The 22422-nt window shown below is 58.5% G+C and overlaps 1 protein-coding gene across 6 annotated transcripts; it reads left to right on the top strand.

The window, feature by feature from the left end:
• The first annotated feature begins 63 nt into the window (after nt 1-63).
• Nucleotides 64-22422, top strand: PNPLA6 (patatin like phospholipase domain containing 6). 6 transcript variants are annotated; one of them, XM_029916200.1, is made up of 35 exons: nt 64-137; nt 1227-1299; nt 1382-1450; nt 1788-1875; nt 2048-2130; nt 2281-2378; nt 4379-4519; nt 4591-4750; nt 5063-5143; nt 5346-5474; nt 5849-5929; nt 6020-6182; nt 6366-6449; nt 6700-6809; nt 6935-7102; nt 7186-7263; nt 12456-12661; nt 12898-13029; nt 13113-13236; nt 13621-13734; nt 13955-14030; nt 15785-15925; nt 16149-16212; nt 16490-16658; nt 16832-17014; nt 17143-17261; nt 17450-17606; nt 17874-17990; nt 18077-18146; nt 18584-18700; nt 20263-20564; nt 21360-21476; nt 21701-21797; nt 21890-21999; nt 22130-22422. In XM_029916200.1, the coding sequence occupies exons 2-35, from the start codon at nt 1297-1299 to the stop codon at nt 22202-22204; spliced, it is 4026 nt and encodes a 1341-aa protein (XP_029772060.1). In that variant the 5' UTR covers nt 64-137; nt 1227-1296; the 3' UTR covers nt 22205-22422. The 6 variants fall into 6 exon arrangements, with proteins under 6 accessions (XP_029772060.1, XP_029772059.1, XP_029772058.1 ...); XM_029916199.1 differs by having other exon boundaries at nt 15782-15925; XM_029916196.1 differs by lacking the exons at nt 64-137; nt 1227-1299; nt 1382-1450; nt 18584-18700 and adding an exon at nt 18381-18497 and having other exon boundaries at nt 1554-1875; nt 15782-15925.

Here is a 22422-nt window from a genome sequence, read left to right as displayed (position 1 = left end):
GCAGGACCTCCGACACTTGGTGGGGGCGGGGCTGCGGCGCGCCTAGTGGTGAATAATTTAAAGGGGCCGCGCCTGAGGCGCCGGGGCGGAAAGCTACCGGTGTTGGCGCACAGTGGACCCTGGCTGCAGCTCCCTGGGTGAGTCCGGGTTTTCGTCGCCCCCGCAGACGCGTCCTTTCGAGGATCATTAGCGAGACCTTGGCTTTACTAGGATCTGTCCTCTGATTTCTGGTAGCCCCCGACTCTATGATGTCCCCATCCCTCCGCCCCGCGGCGCCCCCCCCCGCCCCGCGCAGGTGTTTCCGTGCGGGTAGCTAGGTGCGCGCTAGGGTGGAAGAGAACTAGTTTTCCGTGAATTTTCTTGCACTATGTACTGTGTCAAGGGCCCAGTGATTCCCCTAAGTTTCCGTTAGTACTCCAACGGTGCTAGAAACATTCTCAATCTTCCAGAAAAGTCCCAGTAATATTCCATCCGTCATCCCGAGGCCGGCTCTGTAGCTCAAACAACCGCAGGGACGTGCACACCCAGCTCCTAGTTTCCCCAGCAACAGTCTTGTATGCCTGAGAATCTCGGCAACTTTACAGTCACCCCCCGGTAATTCCAGCGTCCCTAGTTTCCTTTCCCAGTAATGGCGCCAGCATCGTTTCCAAAGTCCCAGTGCTACTTCATACTGTCAGAGATCTCATAACTTAATGCGTGATGGGAAAGCTCCACTATCAGCCAGGAACCTCTCGTGACCCCCGCCCCACTCCATGCATCCCGGATGCTTCCTAGACCTCCGCATCGCCCAAGGACCCCTTCTGTGGTAGTTTGTCGGCAGCACTCCCCAGCGCCCCGGCTCGTGGGTTGCCCGAGCGGCAGATTTAGGTCAGAAGCCAGTCATCTCCTCGACCCTATGGCTTGAAGGCACCAGTTTCCCTGGGTGGGGCATCTAGTCTTGGCAAGGGGGGTGCGGCCTAGCGTCGGCTGGGTCAGAATTGATCAATCCCGCACTGCAGAGGCTAGGAAGGGACCACTTGTGGAAGTCAGGCCTGTCGGGCACCCGTGCGGTGGCTGCTAGACTGGGTGTCTGGCCGGACGCCCTTCAGCCCCAGGGTGGGGCTCTACCGCTGGGGCTTCTGTCGGCCCGGGGTGTGGGTGAAAGGAGCCGGGCAGGGGACCAGAGACTCTCCTCACTCCCTAGCCTGGGCCTCCAGGTCCACCTGCACCATTCCTCTGCTCTGCAGTGCCCCTCCAGCTGTCCCCTGGCCAGCAACGCCATCCAGGCGGCCCGTACGAAAAGTTCAAGGCTCATTCATGGTAAGAAGCAGGGCTTGCGGCAGGGGAAAGGGGGGCCCAGAGCGACGACTTGCACCGGTTTCTTCTGCTACGTATTCCCTAGGACCCAAGACTACCAGACCTGCCTCCCGGTCTGAAACAACTGATGGAGGCTCCGCTGCAAACCGGAATGGTAAGGGTTGAGGAGGTGTGGCGCTGCGGGAACTACAATTCCCGAAATGCTCAGCGCTCACTGCGGTCTCGCGATAACTTGGTTACGTCCGTTCAGGTGGAACTACGTTTCCCGGCGTGCATCGGGGGCCGCGGAGCCGCCGGAAAGAGTTGCGCCCCCGGGGAGGGAGCAGAGCCGGCCCATTCAGCAGATGGGGGCATCGAGTCACGGGCCGACTGTGACCTCCTCGGGGGCCGGAGGCTTGGCGGAGTGGGATGGGGACGAGGGTGTCCCGGCCTCCGTGGAGGGCTCAGGAGGCCGGATATGCGATGCGCAGCCAGTGCCCTTCATCCCGCAGGTGCTGGGCGTGATGATTGGGGCTGGAGTCGCGGTGCTGGTCACGGCAGTATTCATCCTCCTGCTGGTGCGGAGACTGCGAGTGCAGAGTGAGGACCCACGGGGCCCCTCCGGGGAGGCTGCGGAGTGTGGAGAGGAAATGTCCGTGTTCCTGAGGCAGTAGAGATGGGATTCACGGGAGTCTCCAGGCGGGATCCTCATCTCTTTTCGCGTGGAGTCTGCGCGGAGCTCAGAGTGCTTCTCTTCCCCACTTCTCTCCAGAGACTCCAGCCCCCGATGGCCCCAGGTATCGATTCCGGAAGAGGGACAAAGTGCTTTTCTATGGCCGGAAGATTATGCGGAAGGTGAGTCTGGAACCTCCGGGGGGCCTCGTTGACCACACAGAGGTTCTGCCCTTTCCCTTTTGCACCTCTAGTAAGCCCGCCCTCCTCGTCCCCTTCTCCCCTTAGATATGAACTGGCAGTTCACCCATCCCCCATCCTTAATCCTCCTAGGTATCACAATCCACCTCCTCCCTGGTGGATGCCTCGGTCTCCACCACTTCCCGGCCACGCATGAAGAAGAAACTTAAGATGCTCAACATTGCTAAGAAGTAAGGCTATATTGGGTGTGCCTGGCGCGGGGGAGGGGGGAGGGAGAAGCATCTCAAGGACCTTTCTAGCAATCAGCCCACACCGAAGGGTGTATCTAAGGATTCTTTGAACCCCCCAGGACTCAGAGAGGCTATCTCAGAGCTCTCCCACACCAGACAGGCTGTCTTGGTGTCTCTGTGCCCTGAGGGCCATCTCAGCTCTGTTCCCCTACCACAGGGGTGTCTGTGAGCCAGTTACCTCTAATCGGTAGCTCAGACACTTTGTAATACGTGCAGGGGTCTGTGTCTTGGCTTTCCATGTAGGCTAGTCCGTGCGTCTCCCCACACCAGAGGCGATTCATTGGTGTTCACTCCGGTGTTTCTGTGACCTGCTGGAGGACTGTCACTAGCTTTTGTTTTCTGGGGGTGTCTCTGCAATTTCTCTACGCCAGAGAGCATCTCTGTTTCCTACCTTGGCGTTCTTCCCACGCTAAGGAGGCTATCTTAGGGTTTCTGTACCCCAGGAGTTATTTCAAGAATCTTCTTGCTCTAAGGCGCGTAGGAGGGACATCTTAGGGGTCCATGTCATCAGCAAAGGACCATCTCAGAGTCTCTGAGAAAGGCCCTCCCAGGGATCTTTCTAAGTTGGAAGCTGGCTCTGAGGTCGGTCTCTTGACATCATGGAATATCCTTGAAGGTCTGCTTCAGGGGCGTCTGTTTCAAGGGCTGTCCCATCAAGGGTGTCATCCCAGGACTGTTCGTGCCCAACAGTGGTGTTCTCACACCACTTCCCAGGGCTTGAGTGGAAGGGGGTAGCTCTAGATTCTCTGTGATTAGCTGAGGGTTTGTATCTCGTGTGTCTGTGCGTCGCGGAGGTTGTCTTGGTGTTTGCGTGCCCTTGAGGAGTTACACTGAAGCCATGACCTTCAGAGGGCTCTGTGAACTCTCTGTGAACTGGGTGAGAGCTAGCCCAAGATCTCCCCGATCAGAAAAGGCACCATGTCTGGGTTTCTCTATATTTTGGAGCTTAATTCAGGAGTCTAGTCATACTAACGGGTCTGGGGTCAGGAGTCTTGTGACCAGGGGACGGATCATCTCAGTAGGAGCTGTGACTTGAGGGAAGGGCTCTCCCAGGTCTGTGATCACGAGAGGAACTGTATCTGTACTCTTCACACGCAATGAGAGCTATTTCAGGAGTGTTCGTGACCATCAGAGGAGTCACCTCAGGGCTCCCTGAGATCTGGGAGGAAGGGCCAGCTCAGGGACCTTTAGAAAGATCGAAACAGCTGTACCTGGGGTCACCTCACATGATGGAAGCCACCCCAGAGATCTGCTTGCATTAAAGAGGTTATGTGTAGGGGCGCCCGGGTGGCTCAGTCACTGGTTGAGCATCCGGCTTCGGCTCAGGTCATGACCTCATGGTTCGTGGGTTTGAGCCCCACATTGGGCTCTGTGCTGACAGCTAGCTCAGAGCCTGGAGCCTGCTTCACATCCTTTGTCTCCCTCTCTCTCTCTGACCCTCCCCTGTCCACACTGTCTGTCTGTCTGTCTCTCTCTCTCTCTCTCTCTCAAAAATAAATAAAACATTAAAAAAAAAAGAAGAGGTCATGTGTCAGGGTCTAGTCTGTGCTAAAAAAGATGATTTCACGGGTCTCAAAAGCTTACGATTAGTAAAGGAGTAATCCAGGGTTTTATATCAGAGATCAGGTAAATTCATTTTGTAAGGGATCAGATCAGTAAATATTTTAGGCTTTGCAGATCGCACGATTGTTGTAATCATTCAACTTTGCTGTTGAGTGAAAGCAGCCACAGGTACTATGTAAATGAATGTAAAAGAATGTGAATTGAGCATGTGCCAATAAAACTATATTTACACAAGTGGCTAGCGGGCCTTGTTCAGCTAGTGGGCGAGGGTTTGCTGATCTCTGTGTTTTGTGACTTGGGGGAAAGGCTGTGTGGAGTCTCAGGTCTGCCTGAGCCCTCTCCCTACCCCACGCCCTGCACCCTTCTCTTCCCACCAGGATCCTGCGCATCCAGAAAGAGGCACCAACGCTGCAACGGAAGGAGCCCCCGCCCGCGGTGCTTGAGGCTGACTTGACAGAGGGTGACCTGGCTAACTCCCACCTGCCCTCCGAGGTGCTCTACATGCTCAAGAATGTCCGGTTAGTGTTGGGGTCCAGGCGGGGGGCTGCAGAGCTGGGGGCTCCCCTGACCTCCTGCGTTTCTCCAACAGGGTGCTGGGCCACTTCGAGAAGCCACTCTTCCTGGAGCTCTGCCGACACATGGTCTTCCAGCGGCTCAGCCAGGGCGACTACGTCTTCCGGCCAGGCCAGCCGGACGCCAGTATCTATGTGGTGCAGGATGGGCTGCTGGAGCTCTGTCTGCCAGGGCCCGTGAGTGATCACCCAAGGGGGCACCAGAGGGAGATGGGCAGGGGAGATGGGCATCACCGCGGGTCAGCAGGGTTCATAGTCTTTTGAGATGTGCAGGGCTTGCCTGAGGCCATCGGGGTGGTCTACACTGTCAGCAGTTATGGTTAGTGATGCCCAGGAAATGGATGCCTGTCAAAGACTTTGTGGGTGCCAGGATCGGGATGTCACTGATCACTGGGTGGTGAGGTCGAGAGCCGGGGGGTTGGGGGGGATGCCCGTTGGCAGGTGGGGACAGCCGTGCTCAGCCCCCCACGCCCATCCCCGATGTCTCAGGATGGGAAGGAGTGTGTGGTGAAGGAAGTGGTGCCTGGGGACAGCGTCAACAGCCTCCTGAGCATCCTGGACGTCATCACTGTGAGTGGGCCATCTTGGGGTGCGAGGAGGCTGGGTGTGAGGACAAAGGCCGAGGACTGGTTTGGAGAGGGTCGTCTTGGGGGCCCCCATCTCCGATACTTCCCTCGGATGCTCAAGGCACCGGCCTTGCGAAGGACCGGGGGAGTGGAGAGGGCACTCATGGCCCCTGAAACCCAGTCTCCTCCTTGTCCCGTGCCCCCAGGGCCACCAGCACCCCCAGCGCACTGTGTCTGCCCGGGCGGCCCGAGATTCCACGGTGCTGCGGCTGCCGGTGGAGGCCTTCTCCGCCGTGTTCACCAAGTACCCCGAGAGCCTGGTGCGGGTGGTGCAGGTCAGCGGGCCTTCCTCTCCCCTCCCCCTCCCCCCACCGCTGGGGGCCTGTCACCTGCAAGCAGGTGCTCAAGCTGTGCTTATCTGCCCTGGACAGCCCGATCTCCAGGGGCGGCTGTCCCCTCCGTTTAGCTGCCTCCTCCACCCCTTCCTGGCTTCTGCCGCTTGATGGGGGGACGGGGGGTTCTCCCAGGCTGGGCCTCTGCCCCTGGCCAGCCCCTCACTGCCCCCCGACCTTAACCTTCCCTCCACTCCACCCCCTTACTGCTCAGTCCCAATCTCCTCCTCACCTGATTCTTGTCACCCAGTGTCTCACCTCCAACTTTCTCCCGGCCCCGCCCCCTCTCGGCCCCGCCCCCGACCACGCCCCTGCAGATCATCATGGTGAGGCTGCAGCGGGTCACCTTTCTAGCGCTTCACAACTACCTGGGTCTGACCAATGAGCTCTTCAGCCACGTGAGTTGTCTAGGGATCACTGTACAGGGATCTCGGGGCTGGAGGGGGTGGGGCCTGGGAGGGGTGACGCATGGTGCTCTCTGTCACCAGGAGATCCAGCCCCTGCGCCTCTTCCCCAGCCCCGGCCTCCCAGCCCGCACCAGCCCCGTGCGCGGCTCCAAGCGGGCGGTCAGCACCTCAGCTACAGAGGAGCCAAGAGAGGCATCTGGCCGGCCTCCCGACCCCACTGGTGCCCTACTACCTGGACCTGCAGGTATCCGAGCCCTTTCCCAGGGACCCCCTTCGCTGGGTACCCAGGTCTGACTCCGGCTGGTCCCCCAGGGACCCCTGGCCTCAGGGAGCCATGGGAATCGCTCTCCTAGCTCCCTGCCCCCTAATCCTGGCTGCAGGCCTGGTGTCTCTGAGGGGCAGGAGCCTGAACATGTGTCTCCCCCAGGGGACCCGGTGAAACCCACATCCCTGGAGGCTCCGTCCGCCCCGCTGCTGAGTCGCTGCATCTCCATGCCAGTGGACATCTCAGGTCTGGGACCCCAGTGGGGAGCGGGGGAGGCCACCAGGCTTCTGGGTTGAACACGGATGTGCCGGTCTTGACTTTTCCCATCTGTGAAGTGGTAATACTGGCCGCACTGTCATGGCTCTTCGGCGGGTAATCCTCGAGGTGGCTAAGGATTCGGAGGGAGAGAGCAGTAACGGACGGGACTGGGTGCCTGTGTGGGGTGTGTCACTCGGCCTCTTTATTGTTTTTGTGAAATGCCTCCTGCTCACGGCAGGCTTGCAAGGTGGCCCCCGCTCGGACTTCGACATGGCCTATGAGCGCGGCCGGATCTCCGTGTCCCTGCAGGAAGAGGCCTCAGGGGGGCCCCAGGTGGCTCCCGCCCGGGTAAGGCCTTGCTCTTCTGCCCACCCCTCCCCAGGGGCCCCCCACGACCCCGGCCTGGTGCACAGCAGCGTCCTTGGGGGAAGGTCAGGCAGGAGCACAGAGGTCACTGGCCCTGCCCTTTGCAGACCCCCACTCAGGAGCCCCGGGAACAGCCAGCAGGCGCCTGTGAGCACAGCTTCTGTGAGGAGGAGTTGGCCGCCGGCAGCTGCCCCTTCGGGCCCTACCAGGGACGCCAGACGAGCAGCATCTTCGAGGCGGCGAAGCAGGAGCTGGCCAAACTGATGCGGATTGAGGTGGGCGGCCGTGGGTCCTGGGGGCGTGAGGCGGAGGGTGCAGAGGCCCAGACAGGCCCGTCTCAACCCCCCTTTCTCTCTAGGACCCCTCCCTCCTGAACAGCAGGGTCTTGCTCCATCACGCCAAGGCTGGGACCGTCATCGCCCGCCAGGGGGACCAGGTGAGCCGGACTCCCCGTCTCTAATGCAGCTCTGACCCCGCTCTCTTTCTGATCTCTGACCCTTGCGCTTTGACCCTGTATGTAAATCCCTGAGTATGTGATTTCCGCCGCTGATCCTAGATGCTGTGATCCTGATCCCTATGTTCCCTGGACCTACCAACCATTCTGCTCCAGACCTTGAACCTTTTATCACAGGACCCCCGCCCCCTAGAGCTCTCTCTCCCGTGACTTCTATTTTGTGACGTTTCAATCCTACAATGTGCACTCACGTTCTGTGTGCTTCCGCCCTGGGTCCCCGTGGGATGGGTGTGTGTGGGTCAGACTCTGGACCCGGAGGCTGCGAACCAGCCCCTGGAGCTGGGTTCAGTGGGCACCCAGCAAGTGTAGGAAAGGGTATCACGTGAGGCCCTCTGGTGTTCACAAGGGGGAAACTGAGACCCAGTCGTGAGTTCACAGTCCAGAAGCACGGAGGAGGGGGAGGGTTCTGGACTGAGGGGGTCCGAGTTGCAATCGTCTTTGCCCTGACTCCCTCTGTGACTTTGGGCACGTCAGTGAGAAAGTGCTCGGCTTCCTCATCCGTGCAACGGGGTGATAACGGTAACTACCTGCTAGAATTCATAAGAAATGAAGAATCCTTCCTAATGGCCTGAGGTTTTCAAGGGTGACAGGCCCGGGGGGAGGGGTGGAGGAGGGGTGGGGGGAACAGCTCAGGAGGAGATGGGGGGCTGGGCGTGACAGGACACAGGCACTGGACTGCAGCCCTGCCTCAGGAGAGGGTGAGGGGGCCCCAGGCTTCGGGGGTGGAGTTGGGGCGTACCCCGCCCCTGGCATCTGGGATATTGTTCTATCACTTATCTGTTGGTTGAGCTGCTCTTGCAAGAGCGGGCTCGTTTCTACAGAGGAAATTGGGTGAGGCTTTTGCTAGCGGATCACGGGACTCGGGGGCCGAGGAAGTGTGGTGGCACTGCGGTTCTCGTGGTGGAGCCCTGGGTGCTGCTTATCTGGGAGACTATTGGGCTCAACCAGCCCCAGCTCGCCTGCAAGCTACCAGACTGGTCTACGGCCGTGTGAGGCTCCTGGGGACTGCAGAGGGTTGTCAGGGACGTGAATCTGCCGTGTCTCCCTCCCAAGATTTCATACAGTGGTTTTCTTTTTTTTCCTTTTCTTTTTGTGAGAGACAGAGAGAGACAGCGCGAGCAGGGGAGGGTCAGAGAGAGAGGGAGATACAGAATCTGAAGCAGGCTCCAGGCTCTGAGCTAGCTGTTAGCACAGAGCCGGATGCAGGGCTGGAACCCACAAACCATAAGATCATGACCTGAGCTGAAGCCGGACACTTAACCGACTGAGCCACCGGGGTGTCCCCCATACCAGTGGTTTTCAACTGGGGGCAGTTTTACACCCCAGGGGACATTTGCCAGTGTTGCAACATTTTTTATTGACTTGGAAGGGTGCTACTGGCATCTAGGGGGTGAAGGCCAGTCACACAAGAATGCACAGGACAGTCCCACCACCCACCCACTCCAGCAGAATTATCCAGTTCCAAGGTTAAAAAATTCTGCTTTACACAGGTATTGTCCAAAGTGTGCATCTTAGAACACATAGTACAAACAAGAGATCTGTGTTCAAACAAGTTTGGGGACTATTGCCTATATAATCCCTTTGTGGAAGCTCTATTAGCATATTCAAGGCTCTGAGAAGTCCTGCAGCAAAGAGACTTGCTTTCCAATCTGATGGCAAAATGTCAGAATAATTTAGTAACCGCCATTCATATCCCAAACAGAGTCTGGAAATTCTTAGAGGGTTCCGGGAGGTGTGTGTGTGTCTCTGGGGACTGTGGAGGCAGGAAATACCAGCAAGGTCCCTGCCCTTGGGAAACCCACAGTTCTGACAGACCTTGCACTCAAGCAAATTCCACCAATTCTTGTAAAATCATCTGCTTAGTGCGTACACATAAAAGATGTTCTTGCCTTTATAAAATCTGGCTTAGGCAGGGGAGTGCCTCTGAGGAAGAAGCCTCCAGCTAAGGAGGAAGGAGGGGGCAGGGGGGCAGAAAAGAGCTTTCTAGGCAGAGGGAAAGCTTGTGTTAATGTCCAGTGGTGGAAACAGGATACTTGATCTCTAGGAAACAAAAGGAGGTCAACAGAGATAGAGCGGAACAAGGGAACTGGGAGCAAAGGAAATATACATATGTATCTGGTGATAGTTTGAGATGTAATTTACATACTATGCAATTCACCCATTTAAAGAGTAAGAGTCCATGTACAGAGTTGTGCAACCATCACCACTATCAATTTTTTAATGATTCTTTAAAAAGTTTACTTATTTGAGAAAGACAGCACACAAGCAGGATGGGGGCAGAGAGAGAGAACCCTAAGCAGGCTTCATGCTGTCAGCTCAGAGCCCCATGTGGGGCTCAAACTCACAAACCACGAGATCATGACCTGAACTGAAATCAAGAGTTGGACGCTTAACCAACTGAGCCACCCAGGTGCCCCGCCCCTACCAATTTTAGAATACTTTCACACTGGGGCTCCTGGCTGGCTCAGGCAGCAGAGCGTGTGGCTCTTGATCTCAGGGTCATGAGTTTGAGCCCCATGTCGGGTGTAGAGATTACTTAAAAATAAAATAAAAACCACACAGAATACTTTCATCACCTTGAAAAAAAAAACCATACTGCCTAGCTATTGCCCTCCTGACCCAACCCCAGCTCTCAGCAACTCCTCCTCTTGGTCTCTATAGACTTGTCTGTGTTGTTGGACATTTCACGTAAATGGACTCGTACGTTACGTGGCCCTTTTGTCTGGCTTCTTTCACTGTGTTGTCAAGGTCCATCCACATTGTAGTGTGTGGCGTGCCACTCCTCCATGACTGGATAGAGGGTCTCCCGCATTTCGTCCATCCATTTATCACTTGATGGACACTTGTGTGATTTCCACCTTTTCTGGCTTATTACATATATGCTGCTGTGCAGATTTCTGCAGGTTTCCGTTTCTGCTGGGTGTGTATCTAGGATTCAAATCATTGGGTCAGGGCAACTCCACTTCTACCTCTTTGTGGACTGCTTTTTATTTTATTTTACTTTACTTTTATTTTTGAGAGAGAGAGAAAAGGTACACGTGAGCAAGGGGCAGAGAGTCTCGTGAGAGCTTGAGAGAGAGAGAGGAGGGGGGCAGGATCGGGGCTCGTGTTCACCCGACGTGGGGCTTGAGCTCACAAACCGTGAGATCATGACCTGAGCCAAAGCCAGACGCTTAGCCGACTGAGCCCCCCAGGCGCCCTGAAGGCTGCTTTTACCTTTTGCCAGACTGCTTTCCAAAGCACCGCACTGTTTTTACATCCCAGCAGCGGCGGAGGACGGGCGCGGTTTCTCTGCGTCCTCCCCAACACGTTTTCATTCCATCATCCTAGTGTGTGCAGCAGCGTCCCGTGGTCGGGTGTTTTGTGTTGAGAGAGAGCGAGCGCGCGTGCACATATGAGGGGAGAGAGCACCTCCAGCAGGCTCCATGCTCAGCTCGGAGCCCGATGCGGGACTTGACCCCACCCCCCACCCCCCACCCCGATCATGACCGGAGCAGGAATCAAGAGTCGGACACTCAACAGGCGCCCCTCATGGTTTTGATTCGAATGTCCCTAGTGATTGATGATTTTGATCATCTTTTCATCTGCTTATTGGCCATTTGTCTACTTCTCTGGAGAACTGTCTATTCTGAGACTTTGCCCACTAAAAAAATTCTTTTTAATTAAGAAAAAATCTTTGTTTTTAATGTTTATTTATTTTTGAGAGAAAGGGAGCATGAGCAGGAGAGGGACAGAGAGAGAGAGAGAAGGAGTCACAGAATCCGAAACAGGCTCCAGGCTCTGTGCTGACAGCTCAAATTCACGAACTGTGAGATCATGACCTGAGCTGAAGTCAGACACTTAACTGACTGAGCCACCCAGGTGCCCCATTTTTTTTTTAAATATTGGTTTATTTTTGAGAGAGAGACAGAGTGCATGCAGGGTGCAGAGAGAGAGGGAGACAGAACCCGAAGCAGGCTGCAGGCTCTGAGCCGCCAACACAGAGCCCAACGCAGGGCTCAAATTCACAAACCGAGATCATGGCCTGAGCCGAAGTCAGATGCTTAACCAGCTGAACTACCCAGGTGCCCCAACTTTGCCCATTTTTAAAAAACTGAGTTATTTGTCTTTTGGTTACTGAGTTGTAAGAATTCTTTATGTAGTCCAGATACAAACCCTTAACAGATACATGATTTGCAAATATTTTCTTCCAATCTCTGCATTGTTCTTTCAGCTTCTTGAATCAGTGCCCTTTGAAACTCAAAAGATTTTAATTTTTATTAAGTTCAATTTATCAATTTGTTATTGTTGCTCAAATTTTTGGTGTCATACCTAAGAATTCCTCACCAAATTCAGAGTCACAAAGATTGAGCCCTGTGATCTGTGAATTTTATAGTTTTACCTCTTTCCTACATCTGTGTCTTTGATCCATTGTGATATGGTGTGAGGTAAGAGTCTAACTTGAGTCTTCCACGGGCTAACTGGCTACCCTGCATAAACACAGAGGGTCTAAGCCCAGCCACGCCACACCCCTACATAGCGCCTGCAGCCTCTTGCTGGCTATGTTGGAGAGCATTTATGGACCTTGGGGCATCTGGCTGGCTCAATCGGTTAAGCATGCGACTCTTGATATCAGGATCAGGAGTTTGAGCCCCATGTTGGGCGTAGAGACTACTTTGAAAAATCTTATGGGCGCCTGGGTGGCTCAGTCAGTTAAGAGCCCGACTCTTGATTTCAGCTCAGGTCATGATCTCGGCTCAGGTCATGATCTCACGGTTTGTGGGTCCTGGGCTCCATGCTGACAGCAAGGAACCTGCTTGCAATTCTCTCTCCCGCTCTCCCCTGCTTGTGCGTGCTCTCTCATGCGCTCTCTGTCTCTCAGAATAAATAAACTAAAAAAACCTTTAAGGAAAAGAATTTATGGGCCTCAATCTGGTGTTGGATTTTGATAATCCGTTAGCAACGGCTACCATGGGTGTGGAATGGAAAATAGATAGATGCGCTGCGCAGCTCAACACCCTGAGCCTTTCCTCCCTCCTTTAACTCTTCCTTCCTTCGCCCCTGGGTGCGTGTGCTGAGCTGAGCTGGGGGTCGGAGTGCTGCTCCCGTGCCCATCTCTGCCCCTGCCCCCCCAGGACGTGAGCCTGCACTTTGTGCTGTGGGGGTGCCTGCACGTGTACCAGCGCATGATCGACAAGGCGGAGGATGTGTGCCTGTTCGTGGCCCAGCCCGGAGAGCTGGTGGGCCAGCTGGCGGTGCTCACAGGGGAGCCTCTCATCTTCACACTAAGAGCCCAGCGTGACTGCACCTTCCTGAGGATCTCTAAGTCCGACTTCTATGAGTACGCATGGTCGGGGCCCCCAGAGTTGGGGTGGGAGTGGCACTTGGGGGGCCCCCACTTGGCCCCATTGCGCTGGGGCAGAGGTCATCCCTTCGGATGCCAGGTGCCTTTCCGGGGACTGCTTTGAGCCCTTCTGCTCCCATCGCCAGGCCATCTCGGGGCCTCTCCGCTTCCTAAGGGCACATCCCTTCCAGCCCCCCTCCCCCGGCCCACGTACCCCCACGTCTCCTTCGTAGGATCATGCGTGCACAGCCCAGCGTGGTGCTGAGTGCCGCGCACACAGTGGCCGCGAGGATGTCGCCCTTCGTGCGCCAGATGGACTTTGCCATCGACTGGACGGCTGTGGAGGCCGGACGTGCTTTGTACAGGTGCAGCTCGGGCCCTGCCGAGGACGCAGCCCCCGCCCCGTCGCAGTCCCGACGCCCCATGTCTGACCCGCTCCCCACCGCAGGCAGGGCGACCGCTCGGACTGCACCTACATCGTGCTCAATGGGCGGCTGCGGAGCGTCATCCAGCGAGGCAGCGGCAAGAAGGAGCTGGTGGGGGAGTACGGGCGCGGCGATCTCATTGGCGTGGTGAGCGCCCGCCCACCGCCCTCTGAATTCTGGAAGGTTCCCCCCCCCTCCTCTCAACAAACGCACAGTCCCAGGGAGTCCGATGGAGCAGTTCTGGCGGCTCCCTTCCATGGGAGGGAGGAGGGGGTGACTCCTTGGGGTGCAGAGTCTTCATCGGACTCCGTCCCGGCCCTCCATCACAAGAGGAGACAACCCCCAACTCCTCCCGCATGGATCCCTCTCCCCGACGCCCTCACGAGTCATGGGGACTGATCTTCCATCCCCTATTCGGGGACCGTTGGGGCAGGGCCAGCCCGCCTCCCCTCTGCGCCCACAGTCGTCTTCCCCTTTCCTACCCGGGGCCTTCCGGCTCTAGCAGCCCTGCTCACGCACGCGGCCCCCCAGGTGGAGGCGCTCACGCGACAGCCTCGTGCCACGACGGTGCACGCGGTGCGGGACACGGAGCTGGCCAAACTACCCGAGGGCACCCTGGGCCACATCAAACGTCGGTACCCGCAGGTGCGGCAGCGCGGACTGGTCTCCTAATGAGGGGGCGGGGCCTCAGGGGGCAGGGCTTAATGGGGGGGGGCGGATGGAGCCCCAGGGAGGGGGCGAAACCCCCAGGAATAGCAGGGCTCTTTGTGAGTGGGGCCCGGGTAACGGGTACACAGGCAACTCAGTAGGAGGAGGGAGAAGTTGCCCTACTCGTCTCACTGGGACTCTGGCTCCCACGCCCCAGGTCGTAACCCGCCTCATCCACCTGCTAAGCCAGAAGATTTTGGGGAATCTGCAGCAGCTGCAAGGACCCTTCCCAGGTGAGAAGCTGGCGGCCCCGGGAATGCTGGGGGCTGTAGTCCTAAGCCTGGAACACGCTGGGAGTGGGAGCCCCAAGCCCTGGGCATGCTGGGAGATGGATTCCGGCGTGGAAACCAACGCTCAGGGAAACCAACGCTCGGGGTGGGGCTTGAAGGGGGAGGGGGATCTGATGGGTTTCCGGTGCCTGCTGTGGGGGCAGGGAGGAGGAGGGAGGTCGGGTTCCTGGGCATGCTGGAAGCCGAGCCTTAGACCCCAGGCCATGCTTTGAATGGAATCTAAAACTTCGCTCTGAAGAGCAGAGCCTTCAGCGGCGAGCTTGGTTGTGGGTGTCCGGGCCTCCAGGGCGGGATGGGGTCTACATCCTGAACGCACTGGGAGAGGGAGTCCTTAAAATAGTGTGCAGGGAATGAAGTCCGTGGAGGTGGGGGGTGGGGCAGGGGTCAAGGGGCAGGTTGGGGAGCGACTTCTGAAGTGACTGCCAAGCTGGAAGGTGTGGTTCCCGGTTTCCGAGTCTGCTGGGAGGTGTGGTTCCAGAGAGTTCACCGGGGAATGGAGTCGGATAACGGCCATGTGGAAAGATGGGCCTGGGATTCTCTGTAAGGGCAAGCCCACCCTGGATCAGCCCAGCAACCTGTATGCCTCCCCTTCTCTACCCCAGGGTCTTCTCCCCCTTCAGCCTTGATGCCTGGATGGGGGGAGTGGGCAGTGGTGACCCTTGGCTAAGAACCATCCCCACGCCCAGGGTCTTTCCTTACTGATTTTTCTCCCCAGTCTTGGCCCATGCATGCAAATGCCCATTCGCTTCCATCAGGCCATCCGTCCATCCTTGTCACAATCCTGGGGCCAACCCCAGGGGCGGAAACAACAAGATTTCAGACCCCTGAGCGCCTTTCTATTGATGAGATACAGAAAAGTTTTCCAGGGAGCACCTAACGTGCAGGGCACTGTGCTGGGCACCGAGGCTGGGGAGAGGGCACAGGCCGAGGAGGTTTCTGAAAGGGCTTGCAGCTCCACAAGAGAGACTTTAAAAACACACAAAAAAAGGCCTGATGTTGCAGGCTGATACATACTGTGAAGAAAACAAAAGGTCTTGATGGAGTGTGACTAGTGGAGGGAGGGAGGTTTTTCTGAGGACAATGAGCTGAGGCTTGACAAATGAGATGGGGCCTGACATTGAAGGACACTAGGAAAACCCCATACACAGGATTCGGTGGCTTTGGAGCACTTCACAGATGAAAGGGAGCGAGGGGGAGAAATGGAGGTAGGGGCTGGGAGCCCGGGAGGGGCATTTAAGCTTACTTCGACTGTTTGGGAAGCATCCGGAGGGGAGGAAGGAGCAGGGAGCGGTCCAGGCAAGAGAGGTGGGTTCATGGCTTGATCTAGGATGTTTATGGAGAAACTGAGAAGCAAGTAGATGTTTTCTGCCTCAGTTTTGTGTTGAAGCGCCTTCAGTGGACAGAGGCACCAAGGCCGGAACGGGGTAGGAGTGCGGATCTGGCCATGCAGACACAGTGGAGTGGTTACAGAGTTATGTAGTGGATCCTGCTGAGATTGGGCCCCAAAATGAAGTTCACATGGGTAGATCTTATCAAGACGGGAAGGCAGGAAGCTGTGGGTCCAGGACCAAAACCATAGCCTTTGCTGTGGCTTCCCCCGGCCTCAGCCAGGTGATGAGGGGCGGGGACTTCTGAGAAGGAAGAGGTAGGTCTACACAAGATTACACAGCAAATCTCCTTTCCTCGGGTCCCAGCAGGCTCGGGACTAGGCGTCCCCCCGCACTCCGAACTTACCAACCCAGCCAGCAACTTGGCAACAGTGGCGGTCCTGCCAGTGTGCGCCGAAGTGCCCATGGTGGCCTTCACCCTGGAGCTGCAGCATGCTCTGCAAGCGATTGGTCAGTTGGGAAAGGGGAGTGGTGAGAAGCCATCCCTCTGGGTGGGGCAGGGTGGGGGGCGGGGCATTGGCCTGTAAGCCAGTCAGTGAGGGTGGGGTGGACCTGGAGTGGGGTGGGGTGTATTCTCTTATAGGAGAGCCTCCCTGCCCCCACCCCCTGCACCTGCGAACCCTCTGGGTTCCTAACTCCTTATCCTTAACTCCTTATCCTTACCCATCCCCAGGTCCAACTCTCCTTCTCAACAGTGACATCATCCGGGCCCGCCTCGGGGCTTCTGCACTGGATAGGTATGTGTTTGAGAAGGTGGGATGGCCTTGAAACCTGGAATTCTTCCAACGCTAGTTGAGTTCTGGGCTGTGAACCAAGGAGCATGGGCCCCATCCATCCAGTTAATGGGAGACCACGGGTTGAATCGCCCCTGGAGGGCATGGATGTGTTGTGGGGGCCTGGGTGTCTAAGATCCCCTCCAACCTGGAATGGAGCTGCATGGTTTCCGGGAGGACTGGGACCCCTGACCAGCCCCCTGGATGGCTTACCCCCTCCCCCACCCAACCCCTGTCCCAGCATCCAAGAGTTCCGGCTGTCAGGGTGGCTGGCCCAGCAGGAAGATGCGCACCGCATCGTGCTCTACCAGACAGACGCATCGCTGACACCGTGGACCGTGCGCTGCCTGCGCCAGGCCGACTGCATCCTCATTGTGGGCCTGGGTGACCAGGAGCCCACTCTTGGCCAGGTCCGGAGACCGCACACAGTGGCCCCACCCTCCTGTGCCTGCGCTGGGCGCTGGGCACCCTCACCGTGGGGCTAGGCGAGCGGGGCCCCAAGCTCAGCTGGGTGTGGGGGGCTGGGAGGAGATGAGACCTGATCAGTGACTTCCCCCCCCTCCGCCCCGTCGCCCCCCTGCAGCTGGAGCAGATGCTGGAGAACACGGCGGTGCGCGCCCTCAAGCAGCTGGTGCTGCTGCACAGGGAGGAGGGCGCAGGCCCCACGCGCACCGTCGAGTGGCTCAACATGCGGAGCTGGTGTTCTGGGCACTTGCATCTGCGCTGCCCACGCCGTCTCTTCTCTCGCCGCAGCCCTGCCAAGTTGGTAAGGGCTGCACTTGGAGAGGGGCCTAGAGACCTGTGGGGCGGGAGCAATGCCGTGGAGGCCCAGATACTGCCTCCTGCACCCCGATCCTCATGTGGCGCCTCTCTCTCCCCTGCCCCGCATCCCAGCACGAGCTCTATGAGAAGGTGTTCTCTAGGCGCGCCGACCGGCACAGCGACTTTTCCCGCCTGGCGCGTGTGCTCACAGGCAACACCATTGCCCTGGTGCTGGGCGGGGGCGGGGCCAGGTGAGGGGCGGGGCTTGCCCTGAAGGGTGGGGTTTTGGCGGGTGGGGCTTATTCTCCCGCAGCAATCCCATAGAGGTAGGGCTGGCACTTGTTGGTCTGGGGGAGGGAGGGAGATGGGAGAAGGGGGACTCCTGGTGGGGGGGCCTCGGGGAGCTCCAGTGAGTCCCCGGGTTCGCGCCCCTTTGCAGGGGCTGCTCACACATCGGCGTGCTGAAGGCATTGGAGGAGGCGGGGGTCCCCGTCGACCTGGTGGGCGGCACGTCCATCGGCTCCTTCATCGGTGCCCTGTACGCTGAGGAGCGAAGCGCCAGTCGCACGAAGCAGCGGGCCCGGGAGTGGGCCAAGGTGTGTGTCCTGTCCCCCACCCCCACCCGCCGCAGGAGAAGCACCCTGAAACCTGATCCCAGAGGGGCTTCTGAGCTCTTCCTGCCGTTTCCCCGACTTCATTAGTGAACCCCACTTGGACCCCGAAAGCAGATTTCTCCAGGACCTTTGTGACTTCCTTGTTAGTGGCCCTAGCCCCCGGCTGGAGGAAACCAGGGCCCTGTGTGACCCCCTTGTTGGTGACTCGCGCGCCTCCCGTTTGACCCCTGCCGGCCTCCTTGCCCCTAGAACATGACCTCGGTGGTGGAGCCGGTGCTGGACCTCACATACCCTGTCACCTCCATGTTCACCGGGTCGGCCTTCAACCGCGGCATTCACCGTGTCTTCCAGGACAAGCAGATCGAGGTGTGCCCTCCTCCCTCGCCTCCCCTGCCCCTGCCGCTCCCTGCGGGAGCCCCCACTCCTCTGCCACCCCGTCCCTGTCCCCACAGGACCTGTGGCTGCCATACTTCAACGTGACCACGGACATCACCGCCTCAGCCATGCGCGTGCACAAAGATGGTGGGTGCCCCCAGCGGCCCCAGACAACCTCCGCGGCTGTGGGGGGAGGGGTGCAGGGAGGGTGGCCGAGCATCTGGGACGTTGTTAACATGAGTGACCGTCCACCCTGGCCCGATTGCCGAGCACTAACCACCACCCACTAATGCCCCGGAGGCCCCCAGGTATGTCTCTCCTCAGGGGTAGGGGGGCTGGAAGGCTAGTCAGGCGCCTCACCCCCTCACGCCGTCCCCGCAGGCTGCGTGTGGCGTTACGTCCGGGCCAGCGCCTCCTACTGCCCCTACCTGCCCCCGCTGTGCGACCCCAAGGACGGGCACCTGCTGGTGGACGGGTGCTACGTCAACAACGTGCCAGGTCAGCGAGCCCACGGGGCTGGCCGGGCCTCCGAGCATGGCTGAGCGCGTCTGTGCGTGTCTGTGTCTGTGTGTCCCGCCGGGCAGGCTCCCTGTGGCGGTACGTCCGCGCCAGCATGACGCTCTCGGGCTACCTGCCCCCGCTGTGCGACCCCAAGGACGGGCACCTCCTCATGGACGGCGGCTACATCAACAACCTGCCAGGCAAGTGGCTCCCTGCCCGCGCACACGGCGCATGCGTGAGGAGGGCGCACACACGGGCGCCCAGGAGGACGCGCGTGTGGGCAGACCCGGGCACGGGCATGCGCGCACAGGCAGGCGGGGCCCCAGAGCTGACGGGTGTGGAGTCAAGAAGGCAGCCGCGTCCACCACGGACAGACACGCGTGTGCGCACAGCAGGGCACACGCAGAGATGACCAACACCTCTGTGGATCGCACTGGCTACCCGCGTGCTCCTGCAGCCGCTCACAATGCGTGCAGACGCGCGTGCGCATGAGGTAGGGCGTACGTCCTCGCACGCCCGTCCGTCTGCCCTGCCACAGACGCACACAAGCGTACGCACACAGACGGCGGGCTCCCGTGCCACCGGGCCCAGCTTTCGTGCTTACCTGTCGACCTCACCCGTGCTGATGACAGGTCGCCAGACGTCTAGCTTAACATGTCACACACCCGGAAGTGAGCGCGTCCAAACAGATGCACCTGCTAGGTACACCCACGCTCTCGGTCCTGCAGGCCCGGGATCAGCCCACTACAGCGAATCCAGCCCCGGGCCTGGTTTTGCAAATGAAGTTTTATGGGCCCACAGCCACGCCCAGTCATCCACACTCTGTCTCTCTGGCCCCACTCGGGGGATGTGTGCAATCTCCCGTCATCCGTGCTCTGCACAGATACACACACCTAACAGTCACACACACGTGAGCAGGCATGTACAGATCCGTAGGAGCACAGGCACTAGGAATCTTGTGTGTAAGTGCTGTCCAGGTGTGTGTTCGGAGGTGTAGACCATGCAGAAGTGCGCATGCTCACACAGACAGGAGACACGCACAGGTGGCAGGCATGTGCAGGCTTGTGCAGCTGCGTGGACGTGGCCACACGTTTCAAGACCCACAAATAAGCGTACGAGGGACTCAAGCAAAGTCTGATGGAGACGGTGGGTCTGTGTCCCCATCCCCCCAGGCTCTTCCAGACCCACTCAGGGACGCTCCGTGGGGCACAGGGACATGGAAGCAATCCCACAGGCACCTCCTGCCTCCTCACCGGGCCGTCGCCTGCCCTTCACCCCTCTGCCCTGCTTCTCTGAACCTCCTCGTTCTTGTTCATCGTTCTCTGTCCCTGTCTCAGCCCCAGATTTCCCCCCAGGTTCTCTCTCCTTCCCTGTCTCTGATATCTTTCTCCGCCGAAAACCTCTGTTGCTGTCTCAGCTTTGCTTCCTTTCTCTCCTTGTGGCTTGATTTTCACGCGTCTCTGCATCTGTCTTCACAACCCTGTCTCTCCACATCACTCCCTCCGCACCTCTGTCCCCCCACATGTCTGACTTCATGTCTTTTTTCCCAAGCCGATGTCTCTTTGCCTAAAAGCTCCACCATCTGAACCCCACCCCTTCAACGCCATGGGTGTCGGTGCCCATGCCCTTTGGATACTGGCTTGCTGTTTGAGTGGTTTTGTGTGTTTGACCTTTTGCGAGGCGGTGTTTGTGGGACTGGGTTGAGCTTCCCTGCCCCGGGCTCTGGTGGGGACCCGCCTGCTGACCGTCCCCGGCCCCACAGCGGACATCGCCCGCAGCATGGGTGCCAAGACGGTCATCGCCATCGATGTTGGGAGTCAGGATGAGACGGACCTCAGTACCTACGGGGACAGCCTGTCTGGCTGGTGGCTGCTGTGGAAGCGGCTAAACCCCTGGACAGACAAGATCAAGGTTCCAGACATGGCTGAGATCCAGTCTCGCCTGGCCTACGTGTCCTGCGTGCGGCAGCTGGAGGTCGTCAAGTCCAGCTCCTACTGCGAGTACCTGCGCCCGCCCATCGACTGCTTCAAGACCATGGACTTCGGGAAGTTCGACCAGATCTACGTGAGCAGTGGGAGCAGCTGTGTGCCGGTGTGGTGGGCTGACAGAGCTTTACTACTTAGAGCCCAGAGCAGCATGAGGGGAAGGACTCTAGGGCTCCATTCCCAAACGAGATCCATTCCTAAACGGGATCCGTGAGGACCAGAATGGTCATTGATTTGTGATGTCTGCCGTGCATGCGGCAAGGGACCGTGGCTGTACATGTGCTGCGTAAGGAACTAGGTTTCCTATCATGTACCAGCTGCACTGCTTGAGCAGTGTCTAGAGATTTCTGAAGCCGTTTTCTGCATCGGTGGGAATGGGAACAGTGGTCAGTGTGTAATGTGTGCCACAGCACGGGAGAGGTGTGGAGCAGCTAATATGTCACAGGCCACTGATGCCCCCCTTCTTTCTGGGCTCACTAGGAAAGTGTGCCACAATGGATTGGTGATGTCTGTCATGGGCCCAGGGGATGGTGCTATCTACAGATATACTGCATTTTTGCAGACCTTGAAATCAGCTTACACACCATCATATCAGGCCGTTTGGTACTTGGCACACTATACGGGGCTGAGTGGGAAAGAATGTAGAGGGAGCGATTGGTAATGTCTGACAGGGGCACAGGATGAGAAAGGCGGGGACAAGTGTGCTACGTAAGGCTGGCTCTGAAACAGGTTTAGTCTCATGCCTGCTCCCCCAGATTATCAGCCTGTTGAGGGGCCAAGGAAAGGTCCACAGAGTGGAGGGAAGGTGAGGCAGAGAAAACCACCAGGGGAGTGGGGTGCGCGGGCGCGGCCTCAGCCTTCTCGCCTCCTGCAGGATGTGGGCTACCAGTACGGGAAGGCTGTGTTTGGGGGTTGGAGCAGGGGCGACATCATTGAGAAGATGCTCACGGACCGGCGGTCTGCCGACCTCAATGAGAGCCGCCGTGCAGACGTAAGCCCGTGACCTACCCCAGTGGAGCCACTCTTAGAAATAGACCCCCCCCCCAACCTCTCTCAGATGACTGCAGACCTCCTTGGATTTAGCTGAGACCCTTGAGCCAGAGGACCCTCCCCAGGGTCTCTGGGCCCCCCAAAACACCACACCCTGAGGCTCGAGGACCCCGCAGAGCCCCCAAGGCCCTCACCTGCGCCTGCGCCTGCGCCTGCGCTCCACAGGTGCTGGCTTTCCCCAGCTCTGGCTTCACCGACTTGGCAGAGATTGTGTCCCGGATTGAGCCTCCCACAAGCTACGTTTCTGATGGCTGTGCCGATGGTGAGGGGCCAAGGGCACCCCCAGGAGGGCGGGGCAGGGCCTGGGATTGGTGGGCCCCTGGCCCCACACCTCACCCTGCTCCCTGATTCCAGGAGAGGAGTCGGATTGCCTGACGGAGTATGAGGAAGATGCAGGGCCCGACTGCTCAAGGGACGAAGGGGGCTCCCCCGAGGGCGCGAGCCCCAGCACTGCCTCCGAGATGGTGAGCGCAGGTGGCCCAGGCCCTCCCCGAGGTGGGGTGACATGGCTGATGCATGCCGAGTGGCGTGCACCAGTGTCCCAGGCTGTGCGATACGTGTTGATACGTGTGTGTGGCACTCCTGTCCCCTCAGGAGGAGGAGAAGTCAATTCTCCGGCACCGGCGCTGCCCGCCCGCGGACCCCCCCAGCCCTGCTGTGGATGCCTGAGGACCTCGGGAGGGTCCCCCCCCGGGGCTGGGCTGGGGGTGAGCCCTGTGGGGGCGGCTCATCCTCTCTGCCTGCTGCTATGCCTGCGACACTCCTGGGCCCCCCTTGACTCCAGCGCCCAAGGCGCACACACTGGACTGCCCTGCCCCCAGGGGGAGGGACAGCACTGCACTGAGGACCGTCAGTCAGTTACTCCAATAAACCCTCCCCTCTTGGAA

This window comes from Suricata suricatta, chromosome 12 (genome assembly GCF_006229205.1).
Source record: "Suricata suricatta isolate VVHF042 chromosome 12, meerkat_22Aug2017_6uvM2_HiC, whole genome shotgun sequence".
Lineage (NCBI taxonomy): Eukaryota > Metazoa > Chordata > Mammalia > Carnivora > Herpestidae > Suricata > Suricata suricatta.
Note: the sequence above shows the minus strand (reverse complement) of the source record. Positions and strands in the feature narration are given on the sequence as shown.